Genomic DNA, 19,794 nt, shown 5'->3' on the forward strand with positions numbered 1-19,794 from the left:
AGAGTCATTATAAAGAAATGTGAGTTTTCCTGTTTGACTTAAGCAGCTGTTAGATTTGTCAAGGACAAGCATTTACTTGTAGATAGTCTTTACAGTCCCTCAGTATAGAAAACATTCATTGGCTGATGTTTGCAGGCAGGGCACTACTCATAATGACTGCTTTTACATCATTCTTTAAGGCCCGGTCATACCGCCCGAACTTTGCTGGAGCGTTCCTAGAGCGGGGAAAAAAATTCATCACCGCTCGTAACCGTTCACCACCGTTTAACAGAAGTTGGCCCCCGTTAAAGCAACGCCGTATACGCTCGGCCACCGCTGATGTTTCTGGAGGGGCCCTCCTACCGCTCCGAAAGTTTTGAGCTGCACAAAATATTGCGAGCGGTGAGGAGGGGGCAATTTTCCGCCCCGGCAAAGTTCACCCCCGCTCCACCAATGCCCAGTCAAAGTTTGACACCACTAGACGCAAGGTCGTGGACACTTGGGTCCGCTAGGCCAACGCAGAAATCTTGAACGCTGGACCACCGCTGCTTCGCCAGCGTTGCCCGGGCGGCGATTAAACGTTGCACAAACTTCGGTGGAGCAGTTGTAAGCGTTTTACGAGCGGACACAGGGTTGCTGGAACGGTGTCGGGCGTTGAAGCAGCGATCCATGGCAGCGATGAACTTTGGTTTGGTGTTGGTATAGAGGTGTCGGAGCGGGACCAGAATTTGCCTATAAATACAGGGAGAAATGGACCGGGAGCTCATTTGGAATCGAGTTGCCGTTGAGTTCAGACCTCATCTATATCGAATTTGCTCAAAGTTACAGTAAAACTGTATCCCCATGGATGCTGAGAGACTTGCTATGATTGGTGCACTAGTCTAGCAGCAGAATCAGAACCTCCTCAGATTGCAACAAGCTGTTGACAGAAGGAGAAGAGAGAGAAGGAGAGACAGAGTTGTGTGGGTCAGACAGTGGATGCTTCAGCTGCCTGCTCAGTAATGATCTTCTTGGAGGCTGCTGCCTTTCCTTCTCCAGCCTTCCTCTTCTTTTGTCCACCTGGCATGATGAACTTCAACTATCGACTTCTATCAAAAATCTATCAGAACTTGTATCAAAACGATCCGTTCAGCTCCGTAGTCACAAGCGGTATGCTGCTAAACCAACTTTATACCCCCGCCGAGCCAACGCCCGCATGCGCAGAACGCCGCTATACCAACGCTCGCGCCACGCAAACCAACGCTCACGCCACCGCTTAACCAACGTTCGCTACCGCTAAAGCAACGCTTGCTACCGCTAAACCAACGCAAAAGCAACGCTCGCCACCGCTAAACCAACACTCTCTACCGCTCGCTACCGCTAAACCAACGCTAAACCCACGTTCGCTACCGCTAAACCAACGCTAAAGCAACACCGGCTTCAGCGGCGCACTGCTAAGCCAACGCCCGTGTTTTCGATTTTTTTTTCCCATTCGAGCGTTGTCGAAATTCGGCCCCCCCTCCCTACCGTTCAAGGAACGCTCCAGCAAAGTTCGGGCAGTGTGACCAGGCCATTAGATAACACCAGCACTGTGCTCTCCACAGCTCCCAACAATAGGCAGAATCCTGAACCCACTGTGCTTCCATGCTTATCCACTGAAAGGTAGCTCATTGCCAAGCCTATTCATCATTTCCCCTCCCTTTTTTGTTGAATAACTTGTCTATGACTTAAATATTCACAAAACCATAATTAAAAAACATACCTTCGTACAGTAAGTGTGTAATGATTGAGTAAAATATCCTCGCAGGTCTTTTCTCCCATGAGCTCATCCATCTTTCTACACGCTGCAAACCTTTCCAATAATGCACTTGCCATCAAAAACACTCTGCTGCGGCAGTGCTTGTCACACTCATTTATTTAAAAAAAACAGCCACAACCCTGACAGAGATGGATAGATGTGCTTATTTGTCTCTTTAACAGAAGATTTCCGCTTCAACTCCCTTCCTGTTTATCCCTTGTTCTTCTCCAATCGGGACGGGGGAGGGCTTGTATTTTTATGGTTATTAATACCTGCACTCAGTCTTTTAATCTGCCCTATTTGTCACATGTGACTGTCTGACTGCACTGTTTAATCTGGGTATCCTTCAATCTGTCTCGTCCCAGATTAGAAATTAATGAAGGCAGGAAGAGAGACATTTGAGTCAGTTACGGTGTAGAGGGGGGTAAAAAGGGACGGGATGAATGGGAGACGAATGTCGTTCATTTGACAGTGCTTTTTCTTTTTTCTACTTCTCCCTGATCCCCTTTCTCCATATCACTCTCTCTCTCTCTATCTTTCTCTCTTTCTCCCTCTCTTCTCTTGTTTAGCTGCCAGATGTAGCCCATTTTTGCACTGCTCCCCCCAAACAGGCGCTCAGCACGTGGGCCCTTTGGTGTGCGGCACCTGTGTAGTGTAATACAGTCAGCAACTGTGTTGTTTATTCCGGATTTGTTTGGTGCGCTTGAAAGCCTGTCTTTGATCCATGCAAAGATTCTTCACTTTTTTCCTTTTTTTCCTGATTCATCCTCTGCCTCCCTCATTTTTAAACACTAATGCTGTAGCAGTATGGTTACATTGATGGCAGCAGTGGGTTTTTTAGTGGTGGTGGGAGAGAGGGAGGGGGGCAACTTATTTGGTTTATCTGTTTTTTTTTCTTTTCTTTTTTTGTGTGTTTTCTTTTCTCATTCCAAACCCAAGGGACAGGAAAATGACAGTGACCACTGACAAGCTTGTCAGGTGCCTTGTTGGGGATGTTTTATAACTGTGCGTTAATGTGTTTACATCTACAACTGACGAGAGGCATTTAAAAAAGAACGGATTAATGAATATTGCATTGGCTGAGTGGACCCCACTGGCAGCCTGGATGCTGGGGTATTGTTGTCTTAGAACTTGATGTCTATTTACTTCAGTATTTTAAGAAGGTTGAGCACTTCTCATAGTTACAGTATTCTATTATCTGCCAGTCTAAGACTCCTTTTAGAGAGCGTTGTCTCTGTACAAAATAGTACACACATGCACGCATATCTATTTAAAAAACTCAGAGGAGGTCCAGGTGAAAAATACCACATTTGCATATTTATACAGTTGAGACCAAACATGTCTCAAAGGGAATATAAGTCATTAGAGACCAGTATTAATGTGGTGACATCTGGATGTGGCGTCTAAATTTTGTGTATAAGTGAACTTTTTTCCCATTTTTATCTGCTGATTTTCAGATTTTATGCTTACATTTTGCAACTGTTGGACATCTATTACATCTTCCTCACACTGCATGTTTGTCTCTTTCAGAACAAGTGGGACAGGAGATTCTTGCCAACCTGCACACCGATCGTGAGAAGATCCAGAGAGCCAGAGAAAGGGTGAGTGCACACCTGTCATCTGCTACACTCATAAATCTATTGTAACAAGTGCTTGCAAAACGGAAAGGTGTTACGACTGGTTAGCAGCGCAGTCAACACTTACCACTGTTTGCATGACTTGACAAGTAAACACACAAACCAAACTCTGCACGCTTTCAGCATACTTGCACTCGTGCACACACAAAGTCAGTAGAACTGTACTGAGAAGGTACTTAATGTGCCTATTTATAGATAGCACTGTTTTAGCGTTCAAGTCGATATTTTTAGCCATTGGCATCACCTCACAATTTGAATTTAAATGTTTTTCTTTTGCTTAATTAGAAGTAAAATGTAGAGCATGTCTTTCCACATTGCGTGATGTAAAATCAGCCTACTTGTGGCCTCTCTCCAGAACTCCCCCTCTTTTTTTCCTCTCACTTGAATGGGGTTAACTCTGCCACCTGCCATCCTTCCTCGCCTACCCTCCTTTACTTCTCAGCACTCCTCTCCAGTTTCACTCTCTTCTTCCCACTTTCCCTCAGAGAGTCACCCCCCCACCATCCCAACCCTTAGTGCTGCCCCTCCTTACATGCAGCCAGCCAAACAGACAGGTAGGCAGAGACAGAAAAGACCAAGCACAGGAAGGGGGCCCAGCCCTGTTGGCCCCCTCAACGCAGAATGCTTAAAGATCACAACATGGCAGTGGGCCTCGCGCAGGCGATTTCAAAGGAAATCAAACATCTCCTTTCAAAATGGTCCATAGTGTCTACTGAGAGTACCTACTCTCTCTTTCTTTTGCTCTCTCTCTCTCCCTTCTTCCCATGAGTCTTTTTTGCTGAACCCCCTCCCCACCACATGTACACAAATGCACACACACACTGCGGGCTTTAAAGGCAGTTTGTGGGGCACAAGAAAAGTAAAAAGAAGCCAAGATGTAAAGACACAGGATAGAAGCACTGGTTAATGGCTCATTTGCAGTAAAGAGAGGGAGATACTTCAGTTATAGTTTTAGCATTAATAAAGCCACAAACATACAGACACATGTAAAATCACACACACACACACACACACACACACACACACACACACACACACACACACACACACACAAATACACACCTTTTGCTCAGCAGGAGGTGTGGCCTTTTGTCTTGCTTTTATGGAACAAATACAAGTCAATAGAGGGTTTCCACACAGGGTCAGAGCAGTATGCTCCCAACTCTGAAACACCTGAGTGGATTTAAGAATATGGTCTAAACAATCCCCTGTCTGGCTCATACTTAGACTTAGACTGACTTTATTAATCCCCGGAGGGAAATTCAGTTGTTAGAGCAGCATGGATATTTAATGGAGGGGTTAACAATAAGACAACACAGAATATTAGGGTGGGGTATAAAGTGGAGGTAAAATGAAATAAGATAAAAATATAGAAAATATAATATAGAAAAAATATACAGAGACTGACAGGGAGCAATTTTTTTTTTTACGTAATATCCTTGTATATATAATTCAAGCTTCAAATTTGAGTTCAGGTATTGCTAATTTCAGGTAACAAAATGGGCATTATGTACATAAATTTTCACTATGTCACACTGCCAGGCTTGTCCTCTTGACGACACACTCCACTTTACCCTGTTGCACGTGATCTTAACATTGCTTTTGAGTTTCTCGGCAGCATGAATTGAATCACTGAGGGCACTTGAAAGCTGCTAGCCGCCTGCATAACCTTTTTATTTACCACAACTAGTCACAGGAAGCTGTAACTCAAGTGAGAAACAATTACAGTATCTAAACTATTAAGTTAACTGAATGAAAAAAGCAGAATGAATATGAAGAGGATTAGTTGTATAATTTGAGGGAATACGTGAATAATTTCTTTTCCGTTATCATACTCAGTAAGCTTACAAACTTCAGCACTCCAAACGGAATTTGCAAGTTTGTTTTGCACTTTTCATCCTTAACGCTGAACTTTTCCCTTTTCTTTACCAGACACCCTTCTTTTTCTACTCTATATTGAAAGGGTCTGTCTTTATTTTGAATTATATTTGCAAATTAACTTTAATTTATGATAATGGTAAAGGCATATTATTGTATTTTGACCCTGGAAAGAGACTGTATGTTTGGATGGGGTTCTGTTTTGGAGCTGTACATAAAATATTAAAGTTAGGACAATCAGCTTCCTCTCATTCTCTCCATATAGGCGGCCACGGTTAATTTTAGACGCTCGACTGCACTAAAATTTCTGTTGGGTTTCCATTTCAGTTTAAGGAGGAAGGCATAAGATGATGATTGGTGAGAGACTGTGGAGAGAGAGAGAGAGAGAGAGAGAGAGAGAGAGGGAAGGGGGGAAAGGAAAGAAGGAGTGATTCAGAGAGAGATGTATTTTGGGAGAAAGTGTGAAGTGTCTAGGGGACAGATCTGTGGGTAGAATCAGACATCAGGCAACTGCTGGACTTGTTGTCTTTGCCAGAGGGCCCAAACCCCAGGTCCCCCACCTCCTACCCTGTACCACATGTATCCTTGGCTCTGGCAACCTGCATCGCACCAGCCCGGGCTGCCAGAGGGTAGGAAGGAAAGATGGAAAAAGAGGAAGAAAGTAGCAGTGAAGGAGGAGGGGTGCGAAGAGAGGGCGAATTGCAGGCGAGAGAGATGACTGTGAGATGAGCCAGAACAAACAGGGAGAAGAGTGTTGCTGCAACTATTATAGAGAAAAGGCAGGATTTTTTTTTTGGAAGAGGAGATGCAAAAGTGAGGAATTAAAATCAAAAAGGAATAGGGTGTAATGCACTGATGACAACACACTAGTGAAAGTGACTTTATTGGGAAAGTAGTTATTATCTCAGAGAAAGATGAAGATGAATGACTCCCTGCTGACTATAGAGAGAAACTCTCTGCAATGACTATTCCCCATGCTCCCCCGTCATCCTCCAGAAATGCGACTACAGGTAGACGTTGGTGGCAGCTCACTCAGTGCGGTGTCAGCATTTTTTTTTTTTTTTTACTTTCACACTCACACCTTGTTGGCAACATCTCTGCCAAATCCTTTTCGCTGTGAAAGTCCCAATGTCTGATAAGAGAGTGGAATGAAAACATTCCTATGACCCCTGAGGGAAAAAAAAGACAGTGAGAGAGAAAAGACAGAAAATGGAGCAAGAAAAGGGAAATATCCAAGGCAATTAGTCCTGAATAGCCATGATCATTATTTCAAGGGTGCCTTCAAGGACTCCCAGTGCTTGCTATGCACGTCAAAAGTAAAGCCGCCACTCACTCTTTTTCCTACTTCATTCTAATATTTGCAAGATGAGCAGAAGGCCATTTGAATGACATGTCCTACTAAATAGAAATGTGCTGTTGACTATTCTTTTTTAGAGATGTTCTGCCATTGAAACAGCTCACAGTGTTACCAGTTTATACGCTGTGGCCTCAAAAAATTCTGAAGCAAACATCGATTTTATGTGAAGTGGAGCTATTTATGTTTTGGTAGATCAGCAGCTTTTTAAAGTGACTCTAAAAGTGTGTTTAGAGGGGGGTTTTGTAGAGGCTTGTCTCCAGACAGGTAAAACAGTAACTTGAAGGTGGAACAGGAGGCTTCTAATCAAAGGATCTCTGATTCATCTCTGTACCTTGCAACCAGTGACTTTGGGTGAAAAGTGTCAAACTTTAGAGGTGTCTCTCTCAAATTGCACTTTGCCTTAAGGCCAGTTGTACGAGGCTGTGAAAAGTGTATATGCAGGCAGTATTAGTCTAATAACTGGCTTTTGCAGACATAAAATGTATTCATTTCCAGTTTCCCCAGTCACAAAAGTTTACAAAGAAATTACTTTTGCGCCTTTCTGTCTTTTAACTTTTTAATGAGTTGATCAGTTGAGTCATTTTCCTATAATAATTACCTTATATTCTTTACTTTTGACCCTTATAGTCTTTTCATTGACTGTGTTTTATAATGTGGCTCAGTTGTTTGTTCAAAATGGAAACTAAAGCCTATTTTCTGTCCCTCCAGCTGAGAGAAACAGACGCCAACCTGGGCAAGAGTTCTCGCATCCTTACCGGCATGCTGAGAAGGTAAGAGGCAGGTAGGGACACTGTTTCTGCACCTCTTTATGTACATTGTGCTTTAACAGTGCTGTGAGCTTGAGGATGAATGATTCAAGAACTTCTGCATTTTAAGATAAATGATATTGTTGATTTTTCTGCAATGACTAGTGGTGATTGTCAAAGTTGAATTTTGTTTGAATAATATTTATGAAACAACTACTTGAGAAAATACTCGATATGAACTCTCTGAACCCCAAAATCCACCAGTGTGTTTAAAAAGCATATTATCTTTAAATTTAGTTAATTTATCAGAGCCCAAAAAAAACTAAAGAATCATTGCGTTTTCGTCTTTGTATGCAATGTCATAAAATGTCACAAAAATGAACAGCTCTAAACACGTTCTGTAATCAAAGATTCTGCATTACTCTGCACAACAGACATGGGACAAATTTCAATGAGTTTCCACATGAACTGTGTTAAACTGCAGGCAGCGTTTACACAGATCAGATAGGAATCCAGTATGGAAACAGATTATTTTTTTCCCACATTTAGTGACACCTTTGGGCACTTTTCAAGTTTTGTATTTTAAGTAATCAAATAAATTATTCTCTTTTTATAGTTTATGGCATATTAACTATGTCATATTGCACAGAATACTCTGCAGGACTATATATTCCAATGGAAAAAGAGCCCACAGTCAGTAAAATTGTGACAGGATCATTAAAATGCCCAGGAACTTTGATTTCAGTACTCTTTCTACAGTTTAAACCTTTGTTGTTTTATTCTGAGTCCGATTAGTCAGGATAGTAGTTAACAGTGTCTGAACAAACTAACTAAGCCGACAAATGGCTGTTTAGTTAAGTGCCAAAGTATTGTTGATGTGTGCCTGGATAGACTGAGAAAAGAGTAGTCCACTATTACATCCTGTAGAAAAAGGCTGAAAAGGACGAGTGCGCACTGTACATGTCTCCATTCTTTTCTTCTCTTTGCCTTTGTTTTTCACAAAATGCACTTACAACCATGTCCAACTTGCCGTCTTTGTCTCTCTCACTTGCTACTTCATGCACAAGACAGCCCCCAACAATCACACAAACACAAGCATTGAAACGCAAATATTTCAATAGGCCTTGCATTATCTTATGCACCCGCCTCCTAATACACATACACACGCACACAGTCACCCGTATATACACACACACACACACACACACACACACACACCGTAATGTCTTGTCACATCTCCATTTCATAAAGTGCCTGTGTGCTTACCCCTGAACCGTGACGCCACGGTTTTGTTTCTTGCTCCCTCTTGTTTTATTTTTTTCCTCCCCTCTCCTTGTCGCCCGCTGTGGATTTTGATTAAGAGTAATATGTAAATGACACAGACTAAATGTAAAATCCTGGGGCAGGAAGGAAGTGCCAATTGAAATAGATGCTTCAGTGCCCATAGACAATTTGGAGGGCGGCTCACAGGGCGGCCGGCAGATACTAGAGTGGGAAGGCCTGAGAAGGGCTGTGACGCCGACTGTAACCAATATTTCTGCATATGTCTCCATTTTGTCAAGTCTGATTATGGGAAGTGGAGGAGGATGGAGCGAGGCGGGTGGGGAGGGGGGGTCAACTCGCCTGGCATGTCACCCAAAGCTGTCCAGAAATCATTCATCATTCCCTCCGCCTTCTTCTCCTCTTCCCTCCACCCCTCTCTGGTGCTGAAGTAAATAACACGCACTTATTTCAATATTATCATATTAATGTTAAAGTTCAGCTGTCACCTAATGGGAAGACTTAATCAGACGTAGCATTTTAAGAGGCATGCTGCCGCCCCCCCCCCTCCCTACACTTCAGCATCCCCCACCCCTCTTGATGTGCTGTAGCTCCTCTGGTTAGCGCCCCACTCAAATCAGGATTTATGAGGGTTTTCCAAAGTGGGGCCCGGCTGCGAGCCTCTTCCACTACTGCCCGCCTTTCTGCTTGATGGGAGCACCGCAACATACAGCCCCCCCCTCTGCCTTTCTTTAACATATTTTTTCTTTCTGTTTTTATGCTGTTTGAATAAAAGAAAGAGTGTTTTTTTTTTCCCCTTTTTTTCTAAGCTTGTGGACTGGAAACATCAAATCGGAAGTCATTTATAGCCACAGATGCGGAACTGAGAGCAAAAATGAAGTTCAGGATAGTTCAATGATATCCCCTCCTCCCACCTCACTTTTAGGAAATTGTTCCTCATTTCCCCCATTCATTTCATTATCCCAACCCCACGCCTCCTCGTACCGGTTTACTGCTTTCTGATTAATTGTGTATTTGTTAGCCAATGTCAAAGCAATTGGAGTTGTTGTAGGGGTTGAATGGTATTTGCTTTGTCATTCTCCACTTGTTTGTAACAGCTACAGTTGTAGTGTGGTGTGTAGCGGACTTCTGCAAATAGGTAAATGAAGTAAACTTTGCTATTACATAGTAGGACGTCTAAACTTGCAACACAAACCACAGGTGGACACAAATGATCATGCAATTTTCTGAATTGCACAGTTTTCCATACATATGTTTTCTCTTTTTGCATGAATGCAACAATTAGTTAAATTTGAAAGCTAATATTTTGCATTTGTTTGTATCCCAGAGCTATTGATTTACATCAATAAAACAAAGATATATAGCGTATTTGTCATTAAAATGTGGTAGGGATGAGATACTGTACATTCAAACAGTAGCAGTTTTGAAGTTGATTATGAAGACTGTGGCCCTTGCTGTGCCACACAGACAAACACGAGTGTGTAGCAGAGGGGTTTCTTATGATCCACAGGATAAAGGAAGTCGTTTTCCATTGTTTGTGCAGCTCCTTTTAAACTCACACCTCTTCTTGAAATGTCTTTATGGTCTGGTGGCTATCACCCCAGCTGAGAAACAATTAGACACTCATTAAGCGAGCTGTCATAGTTCAAGAAAGGCAATTAACTTACAGACTCTGTGAATATCACTTATTGTAAGGAACAATCAGAAACACGCACACCTCAAATAGCTGTGGCTTTGTTTGACAACAAGTTGTTGCAAATTCATGTCTGTGAAACTCATCACTGCCAGTGAGGGTAATTAGTATTAACCACTGTTATAGGTGCTGTTAATTGGTTGTGTCAGGGGTTTATAACGAGTCTCGCAAATGGAGACGCTCTCACATGTCATCAGTTCAGACCAGGTCACTCCACAGTTTTACTGAGTTTGACATATATGTAGGTTCAGCATTGGGAGGGGCTCACAGTGTGGATCACTAGCCATGATTAAAAGACCAGACCTTTTAATAAGTCCTCTGTAGTATTTTTGCCACATTGACACTATGACTTCTCTTAAATGCAAAATGGTCGTTTGGCTGCAGCTAGATCCTTCCTGCTGCTATTCTGAACATCTCGAGCATCTCACCCTCTGTGGTCAGAACAGTTGGGAATGGGATGCAGCTCCAGACCCAGTTAGGACCGCTGGGGCTCCTGGCAGCCTCACGGAGGGAGGGGGCACGGTGAAGGGCAATGAAGCAGCGAAGAGGGGGGGAGGATGTATATTTTGAAGCAGAGGGGTTGTCTGCTCTCGCTGGCAGCTGATCCCACATGCAGGTGGTCGACTCAGTCGCCAGGCAGATCAAAAAGTCAAGGCCCCGGGTGGACCTCCCTTTGAAATGGGAATGGGGCCTAGATATCAGACAGAAAACATAAGCAAGCTCCCAGCCACAGAACAGCTCCATATTCATGGCTGGGACTGGCAGTAGCGACGGGCAGGCAGGATGGACAGCGCCTCAGCCTTCAGAAGACAGCTCATGCACACTCTGGACACTGATTAAGAGATCAGCCTATAAGCTGCCGTGAAGACGATGCGGTAGCTCACAGGCTAATGCGGCTGCACTGTTACCAAGACCCGAACTTCCTTTCTTGAGCCGCGTCTTGACAGGCTATCTTAATGTGTGGCCAGGTCCACTTCTCTGATTCTACACGGTGCTTACATGTGGCTAATTCAGTACAAATATGGTACAACTAACTCAAAACAGCCGTCTGAGTCCTGTTTACACTAAAGTTCTTCAGAAATTGATATTAAACCTATTCATGACTTGTTGGCAGGAGAAGCATATTTACAACTCATCCATGCCTGTAGGAAAATCTAAAGTTTTTGCTTGCGTTATTCACTGTGAAGTTTTCTCCCTTGTTTGCTTGGCTCACTAAAAGCAACATGTAAACAATATCTTGGGCCAAGAGACCAAAATGCACGGTCCCAGAAAAGCATGGGGAGAGGAGAAGTTTTATTTACTAATTTATTTTGTAAGATCTGTAAGTTGTGCATTTTTTCCTTTATTTTTGGCAAATATATACTCTCTGTCTCTGTATCCATCTATCTGAAATATTAACCACTGAGATATTTAGGTCGCATAATTAATGGAATTCAGCTCAACTAGTGAACTGCGGTGGGATCGGAGTCTTGGGGCCTTCTTGAAGTCTTGCTAGGAAGTTGAACAAAAAGATTTGATTTGCTTAATTGATGCTGAAAGGAGTCGGCTATTTTCTCCCTCCCACTTTCTTTGTATTTTAATTCATTTGTGTTTATTTATTTGTGTTGGATAAAGAGTAGAGAACAAAACAAGCGTATTATGCTCTGGGTGTGTGTGAAGAACGAGTTAAGTGGCACAGTGCCAGTCTTTCTGCCATCATATCCGTCTACTTATATATCGAATGCATCTACAATCCTGCACACTCACATTTTACTAGAGTATTGGAGTATGTTTTATGTCCTTTTGTAAGGCCTGTTTGTCCTATTTTGCATTCTATTTTACTTTGTATTACAGCTGAACTCATCACAGTAGCCGAGGTTCATGTTTTTTGTCCCGAGAGTGGCAGATCACTCCCAGTGGATCCCACTCTCTCTGATCTCCTCTCTATGTCGCTGCCACGATAATTCCATGTACTACATTTAAACACATTCCCTTTGCTTTGCAATTTGTTCAGCCTGGCATCATTACCACAGCGCTCAACCCACTGTTCCCCTCCATACTGCTGCATCCCTCTGGGTCAGTCCTATCCCTGGCCTTTTTTACTCCCTCCAGGGAAGCGTTCTGTGTCTTTTATTTTTTTTTATGTCCAGTCTGTTGTTGTTCTGGCAAAGGAGCAAAGTGCCAAAGCTTGAATCGTATCTGCCCCCTTTGCAACCCCGAGATGAACTTTATACATATCAAGGTGAGCGCAGCTGTTGCTGGGTTTGTTCAGAGGACTAGGGAAGCATGTTCGCATAGTGTTAAAGAAATCTGGTGCTAATGGTGGTTGTTCTTACTGATGGAAGTAGTGCTGGAAGGGCCCTGCTAGTATCAGTACAAAAGCTTTTGCTGGGTTTTGTGTAAATACTTTTAGGGTTCATTTTGGGTCATTTCTAATGCTATTACTACTACTACTGTCTGTCTGTAAGACAGACAAAATATTAAATAAATATGTCATAATATTAAGCTACTTTTTTGTTACTTTTTTTTCTTATTTTACTCTTTAGGTGTTCAATGTCGGATAAGTGTCTTGTTTTGAGATAGGCGATACTTTTTATTATTCCTGTGTGTCTATATGTGTGTGTCTGTGGCTACAGGCTGCTGCTGGGACAATGACAGGGTGCGCCTCAGCCTCATTACTCACTGCTCCTGAGCCAGACAAGCACCACTGCCACCTCTCTCTCGCTCACTCTCCCTCCTGCTTTATCTCTGTCTTTTTCTCTCTTCCTACACCTCGCCCATTAGAGAGTGCTGATGGGACATTTTTTGCAGAAAGAAAAAGACACACACAAGCCTGGGCTGTAGAGGAAGGGGTTGTTGACAAGGGCAAAGACGTGTTGTTGTTTTATATAAGGGATGCATTTGTCTGTTGAGGATTGACTCGCTTAACTGGCTGCCAAAGCCCCCTTTTTCTCCCTACATATCTCCCTCTTTCTATTATCCAGCCCATAGTGGGCTTCTGTTTTTTTGATAGGCCAGGACACAGCTGAAATCTAGTTATTCCACATGTGATGGGAAAGACGTCCTTTCTTTTCTTTTCTCTTTTTTTTAAAAAAGCCAAATCGTATAAATATGCCAGAGCTGAAGACAGACGGCTTGCTTTAAGTATGGAATTTAAGTAAGATGGCATTTACAATCCAAGAACAACAAGCCAAAACTACAGAATGAGTGTTTAATGTTCACAGTTGGCTCACTCAGGCCTAGAACTAGCATCATGACTGAATTTCAGCATTTCAGCAAAAAAAAACGTCTTTGTACCATGACTTCTCCAAATGCTCCAGGGTCAACCTGCCACGACATTGAGGTGATGCTTCGTTCGACCTCGCTCATACCATCCTAGCTGATAGAGCTTCTTTTTTCCCCTCCTTTAACCCTGACAGACTGTCGTTCTGACGAGATGACTGGAGATCAGTGGCGCTCTCATCCCTTGAAGTGGCTCCAGGTGTCACTCCAAGGGTACCCGCCCTGTTTGATCTGCCGTCGAGCGCCTGTCGGGCCACGGCACCCTCTGATTTACCCGTCAGAGGGGAAAGAGGCTCTCCTGTCCAAAAGTTCCACTTTTACTTTTGACTGATGACAGGGGAGAGGAACTGGCTGCTGTGAAGCACATCGTCGCCATAATCGTTTGGGAGTGAACCGTTTCCTGTTGTCAGTATTCCCGAGGTCCCATTAGCATCTATAGGGAATCCTCTCAATACCCCACCCCACCCCCCCCACCCCACCCCACCCCCCCACCATGGGAGCACTGTATAGAGGTGATCTCGATTTGATATGCCAAGCCCCAGCAGTCCACACAACTGAAACAGAAACAAAATAAACATCAGATGAAACCAAAACATTTTCAATGATCATGCTGTGGGCCTTGTCTTAAGAACAAAAAACATCCTCTCAGACATCCTCAGATGCTGTCCAAAGGAGGTCCCTGTCTTTATTGAGGAGCTGCACAAACAAAAAGGACAGATGAAACAAAATGGAGGAATGGCGGTATATATCTTTCCAGCAAACATAGATGCCTGTATTCTTCCTCCCTTTCATTTTATTATATCCCTTATGTTTTTCCCCCACCTACTGTGAGCTTCTGTAGAAATTACAGGTGAGATCTCAGTCTGTGGCAGGCCCTGCCTTTCGTCTAGAGGGAGCAGGGGGAAGGGTGGTGGGTTTGAGGGTGTGGGGGGGGGTGGGGGGGTGGGGGGGTGGGGGGTGGGGGGGAATGAGAAGGAGAGGAAAAAGAGATTCACGCTTTGCAGTAGTGCTGTGTTGTTTGTGGAGCGCACTCTTTCCTTTGTGTGTCTGGCGATAACTTATTCAGCACAGGGCCATTCATCCAGGGGTTGAGCGCGGGCGTCCGTCAAGACGGAAAATAATGAGGCGACAGCCGCGCAGAGGATAGCTTTCACCCTCTGCCTGGGCCCCCCACCCACCTCCCCCTTCTCCATCTCCTCCTCCTAGCCTCCCATTATCAGCCGATTTAAATAGATAATAGGGGGCCTTCTTCAGGACATTTTGAAGCAATTAGAACCTATCACATTGTCTCTTCTTTGACTCCTGTTCCCTCCCAGCAAGCCATTGTGGATACTTCTGGGCATACCTTGCAACAGCTTCCTGGAATCTTGTGGAATGCCACAACATCACTCGATGCCAGTTTTTGTGTCACAGAGGAAAAGGGGCTATTCTGTTTCCTATAGGTTTACGATGTACTTGTTCCTGTAATTCACTATTCCACCTTGAGCCATGCCAGGACGCACGATCCCTTTGCTATGACAAGTTGCACTCGGGCTGCATTACTTGCCAGGATGAAGTGGCTTCTGCCCAAACATTTCCACTTTATATACCTTCCCTTTGGTTTTGGTCAGCTCTTATTAATTTCTTCCTCTCACCGTCTCAATACTGTCTATTTTATTTCTTGTTTCTTATATTTAGGATTTTATCTTCATGCAGTTTTGACCTGCACTGATTTATGTTATTACAGCTGATAGTATAATGTTAAACTATAACTAATGGGACTTAAGGTTCTAGATTGCTATCGGGTGTAGATTTATTCCTAACAAAGATATCTAAGTAGTTTTTCCAAACAGTGTTAATCCCAACAAAATAAGTCAGTGGTCTAGGGTTTCTTTTTTTGCATGAGGATAGATGGTTAAGTGTAGTTTTTGCTGCTGTTGCCTCTCAGATCTCTCTTTGACAGGGTGCAAGAGCTTGAAATATTTACAAATGCTGAATTTTGACTCTTTTTTTCTTCTTCTTAATATTTTCTTCTAACCTATCAATCATTTACTGTGCCTCTGAATGTCTGTATCTCATCCTAACAGCCCCCCAGGATGGTGCAATGAAACAAAGGGAGTACAACGTTGCCATGTTGTTGATGGCATAAAAGATCCCCTTTATCATGATGGGCAAAACAATAAAAGCAAGACCACAGTTTTCGAGTTTTTTTTTTTTTTTTAAGAAGTGAAAAGGTCGTAAGACAAGGCTTTCGTAGGCATCAGGAGCCCCCGTCAAAATACTTCAATATTGGTCCCTTCTTGAAGTGAAAAGTGTCTAACCTTGTGTGCTTTTATATTAAACACAAAAATAGAATTTGTGTTGCATTTTACTTTTCTATCCCACAGGCTGGAATGCAAAAGGACAGACCGATCCCTAACTTTGGTTTGGTAGTGTGTGCTGTGAAGGGCATTCCATGATGTGTAAAACACAACAGTTTTGACAAGTTCTGTGGAAAACAGGGCTTTGAAAAGATCTTATTTGCCAAATCCAATCTCACAATGCAGTCGGCTATTGTTGCACAATTCCTATTGTCATGTGAAAATTGGTGTGATTCGCTGCTGACAGAATACAAACGTCTCAGATGAAAAAAAATACAACTAAAGAAGAGATGACAAAGTGCAAAGAGAAATTTTGCCTTTTTAGTCTCGAGTCATCTCATCATTTCATTTATGTTCAGTGGTTTCAATAGTCAGTCGTAGTAAATTGTGAAATTCCTTTACACTTTTTGAAGCATTACACTGAACTACATTTAAATAACTACCTAAAAGAGTGAAATACTCTACAATCCCTTTTCATTCTGCAGTGTTCTGTCAGTTTTTATGGTACTATAAAAGCAATAGATCACCACAAATGTTGATGTTGGGCAGTGTTGGGCCACATCAGATTTGTTTGCCTGTTAGAAAATGAGTGATATTCCAAAAAAGATGCCATCAGTTTAATTGGTCGGTCTTGACCAATAGACTGAATGTCAGTTTGACAATGTTAGCTTTGTGATTGTAGTAGAATTGTAGTGAAAGCGCTGTGAAAGTAATTCAGATGATAGTGAAATAGAGGTCTGCAGCTATTATCTGTTATCCAAAGATTCACTACACTCTTCCTAGATTCAGCAGAGCTTTAGGAGTGCTCAGTAATTTTTAAACTAGGAAAAAACATTATTGGATCATGCAGCTGCAATACTTAAGATATATAATATAAATGAACATACAATCAATTGATTTGCTTTTAAAAAAGCTACAGTGCTTAACAAAGAGGAAATTTAAAAAAAAAAAGACTAACACCATAATTAGTAATAGATAAAATATTGTTGTTTTTTAAAATATCATAGAGGCAGAAAGAGAATATAAAAACATAGATGTATATGAATTCTGATTATCTACCAGTATATGCCATGTCTTCTTAACTTTAAACTTTAAGATAAATTAATTACGAGAAATTATATCGTCTGAACAATAAAATCCTAAAACAATGAAAAACATTCTCAGAGTTTGTAATAGGTCAGCCAATAGGCTGTTATGTATTAAATGCCATTACAGCTTGTTTAATTCTAATATTTTATTTATGTATTATTATATTAACTCTTCTCATGTACTTTACCCAGTTTTGTAGAAAACATTTGTACAACTAAACAGAAGGAACCTCTGACTGTTTAGGTTGATGCATTTAGTTAGTATGTTAGCCAGTACGTGTCTTTGCTGCGTCTTTGGCATCAATGTTACTTGAAAAATGAATGCTGCAACAGAATGAGTGAGATGTCTGACAAAAATGTGACAAAAACTAAAGACAGACACAAATACAGAGTTATTTTAACAGGTTTTTGCAGTGACTCAGGCATTGAGAAGCAGCAGTCTGTAGACCCTAAGATGTCTAGTATGTTTTTATGTGGAGGTAGATGACCAAATTATGGCCCTACATCCACTGAAAAAATAATTCTGTCGGTGTAGAGTACAAGACAGTCACTTTGTGACAGAGGTTGTTTTGTTCATTAATCTTTCCCTCAATGACTTTGTCTCAGCAGTGCATTCCAGTGAAAGCGATGCTTAGACCTTGAGTTGTACCAGTCCTCCCAGACAAATTCATATTTAGCGTTGTTGAAACAGCCTTTTTTGATGATGGATGCCTCAAAGCATCATATGTTGTAGCCAAAATTGTAAGGACAAAACAGAGTTATGCCACAATGGCCTGTAGAACCTTGATCAGTGGAGAAAACCCTAGAGAGGCCCGATGCCCAAGTGTCCAATTTTAGCCTGGGGACCATCGGAAGTTTTCTAGAGGTTGTATAATTAGACGGTATGCAGTTAATCCAAGAGACTGTTTGGCAGGCACCATCTTTCCACTCTCAAGTTTTTTCACTTGTATGTAAACAGTTGTACTTGTCATTCATGGCTTCAAAATTATCCAAGTTATTGTTTGAAAATGTGCTAAAATTTAAAGTCAACATAATTTGTGAGGAGTAAGTAGTCACATATACAGAGACATGCTGATGATCCAGCATAATTCTGATAAAGGGATTCTCTTATGACAAACCCTGGCTGAGAAATTTGTGAGAGTCAAGTGCAGTACACATTCAAGCCGTTGGCCTGGCTTGGGTTTTGGGGAGTGAACCAGCCATGCACGGCTGGTAATGACAGGTTCCATGTTGCCCGTGGCTTCTGGCCCATTGCACTGTTTGTTTGGAGAGTGGTGCTCGGCCGTGAAGTGCTGGCCCAGCTGGCAGCGTTTCCATTGCCCCTTTGGCCCGATGGCTGGGTCTTGTTTGGACCACACCAGCCAGGCAGACTGGCATCCAGGAGGCTGTAGAGGAAGAGGTGGAGGAGGGGGGTGTGACAGCGGAGAGGAGCTGTTGGCTGAGCACCTTGGTGCTAGGCCAGGCCTGCTGCCAGCTGTAGAGAAGACTTCCCCACTCACACCACAATCTTCACGTCTCTGTGGCGACAGCGATCTTAGTTTGCACCCCAAGGGTCAACATCATCTCATCGTGATCTGTCTCAGCATGAACAGCCTTGCTCACAGAATAACACCGAAAAGTTAGCAAATATCCATTTTTTTTTTCATTCTTTCTTTTGGCAGCCAGAACTTTTTTTTTCTTTTTTTTTTTTGTGGACAGTAACACAAGCCAGACAACTGACAACTTTTCTTTTATTATTATTTTTTTTATTACTGCATACCCCTCTAGTGTACAAGTAACACAAGTAATATTATTTACACACACATACGCTTTTCTGCCACAGTCCAAAAGTTCAGTTGCCCATCTTGCATCTGCCAGAGTTCTTTTGGGCGTGTGAAAATAAAAAATGCTGACCCATCAAGCCACTCTCTACGGTCTTTTGAGCACTGTTTCCTGTGCTACAGGCAACACCCCAAAAATTGAAATTTACAAAATTTATATACACCAAACTGAGCTAAAAAATATAAGCAGAAAGTGATAAAAATGCTTTTTTGATTATATATGCAGCTTGCTTTAATCCTGGCTTTTGTGTCTCTGTACAGCCAAAAATACATTTTCAACATGCTTTGGACACATACTGCAAGTAGAATTTGTTAAAAAACCTTCTACACTTGATTCAAAAACAGAATAAAAAATACCCTGCTGTGATTAATACTTTTAATCTCATTTGATTTTCCAATAAAAAGCTCTATACCTGGTCAGAAAGTCTTAAAATAAACGCTAAGCCTCGTCCTTCGTTGAAAACCTCAGATTCAATGAATATGCAAATGTTTTTCATTTCAGAATTTAAAAAGATTCCACTTTATACTGGTATAAGATGCCTTTTGGACCAGGATTAGATTCAAAACCGGTTGTGATATCACAAATTCTTCCAGGAATAATATCACATAAGGCACTATCTTAAAGTCAGAGAAACTCTCAGCAGAGGACATTTGAAAGAGTCTTTTAATGTAAAAGTCTGCACATTTCTAACTCTACACTGTGAAGGTCAAACATCCAAGAGAAGTAACATTGTCCAAAACCATTTTAGAGTATGAAGGGCACTTTAAAAAATTCAGACCAGCATATAGCATCAGAACAACTGCACATGGCCCCTATCTTAGCCTGATAGATACAGGCCGTAACCCCTTACGGTCCCCCTACACAAATATCTTAATTTCTTTCTAAACTATCCCTCTAAATCCTGAAAACCATTGGCTTTGAAAACTTAGAGCCACTT

At 42.2% G+C, this 19,794-nt stretch overlaps 1 protein-coding gene across 4 annotated transcripts in view; it reads left to right on the forward strand.

Annotated features, from left to right (window-relative positions):
• Positions 1-19,794, forward strand: part of vti1a (vesicle transport through interaction with t-SNAREs 1A) — a 119,717-nt gene that overhangs the window by 73,701 nt on the left and 26,222 nt on the right. For 2 of the 4 annotated variants that reach the window (XM_022191751.2, XM_022191750.2), the window contains 2 exons: positions 3,287-3,357; positions 7,337-7,409. In XM_022191751.2, the coding sequence (XP_022047443.1) occupies positions 3,287-3,357; positions 7,337-7,402 (137 nt within the window). In that variant the 3' untranslated portion in view covers positions 7,403-7,409. The remainder of the gene's footprint in view (positions 1-3,286; positions 3,358-7,336; positions 7,410-19,794) is intronic. The other 2 variants (XM_022191749.2, XM_022191747.2) reach the window with 1 other exon arrangement.

Source organism: Acanthochromis polyacanthus, chromosome 19 (assembly GCF_021347895.1).
Source record: "Acanthochromis polyacanthus isolate Apoly-LR-REF ecotype Palm Island chromosome 19, KAUST_Apoly_ChrSc, whole genome shotgun sequence".
Lineage (NCBI taxonomy): Eukaryota > Metazoa > Chordata > Actinopteri > Pomacentridae > Acanthochromis > Acanthochromis polyacanthus.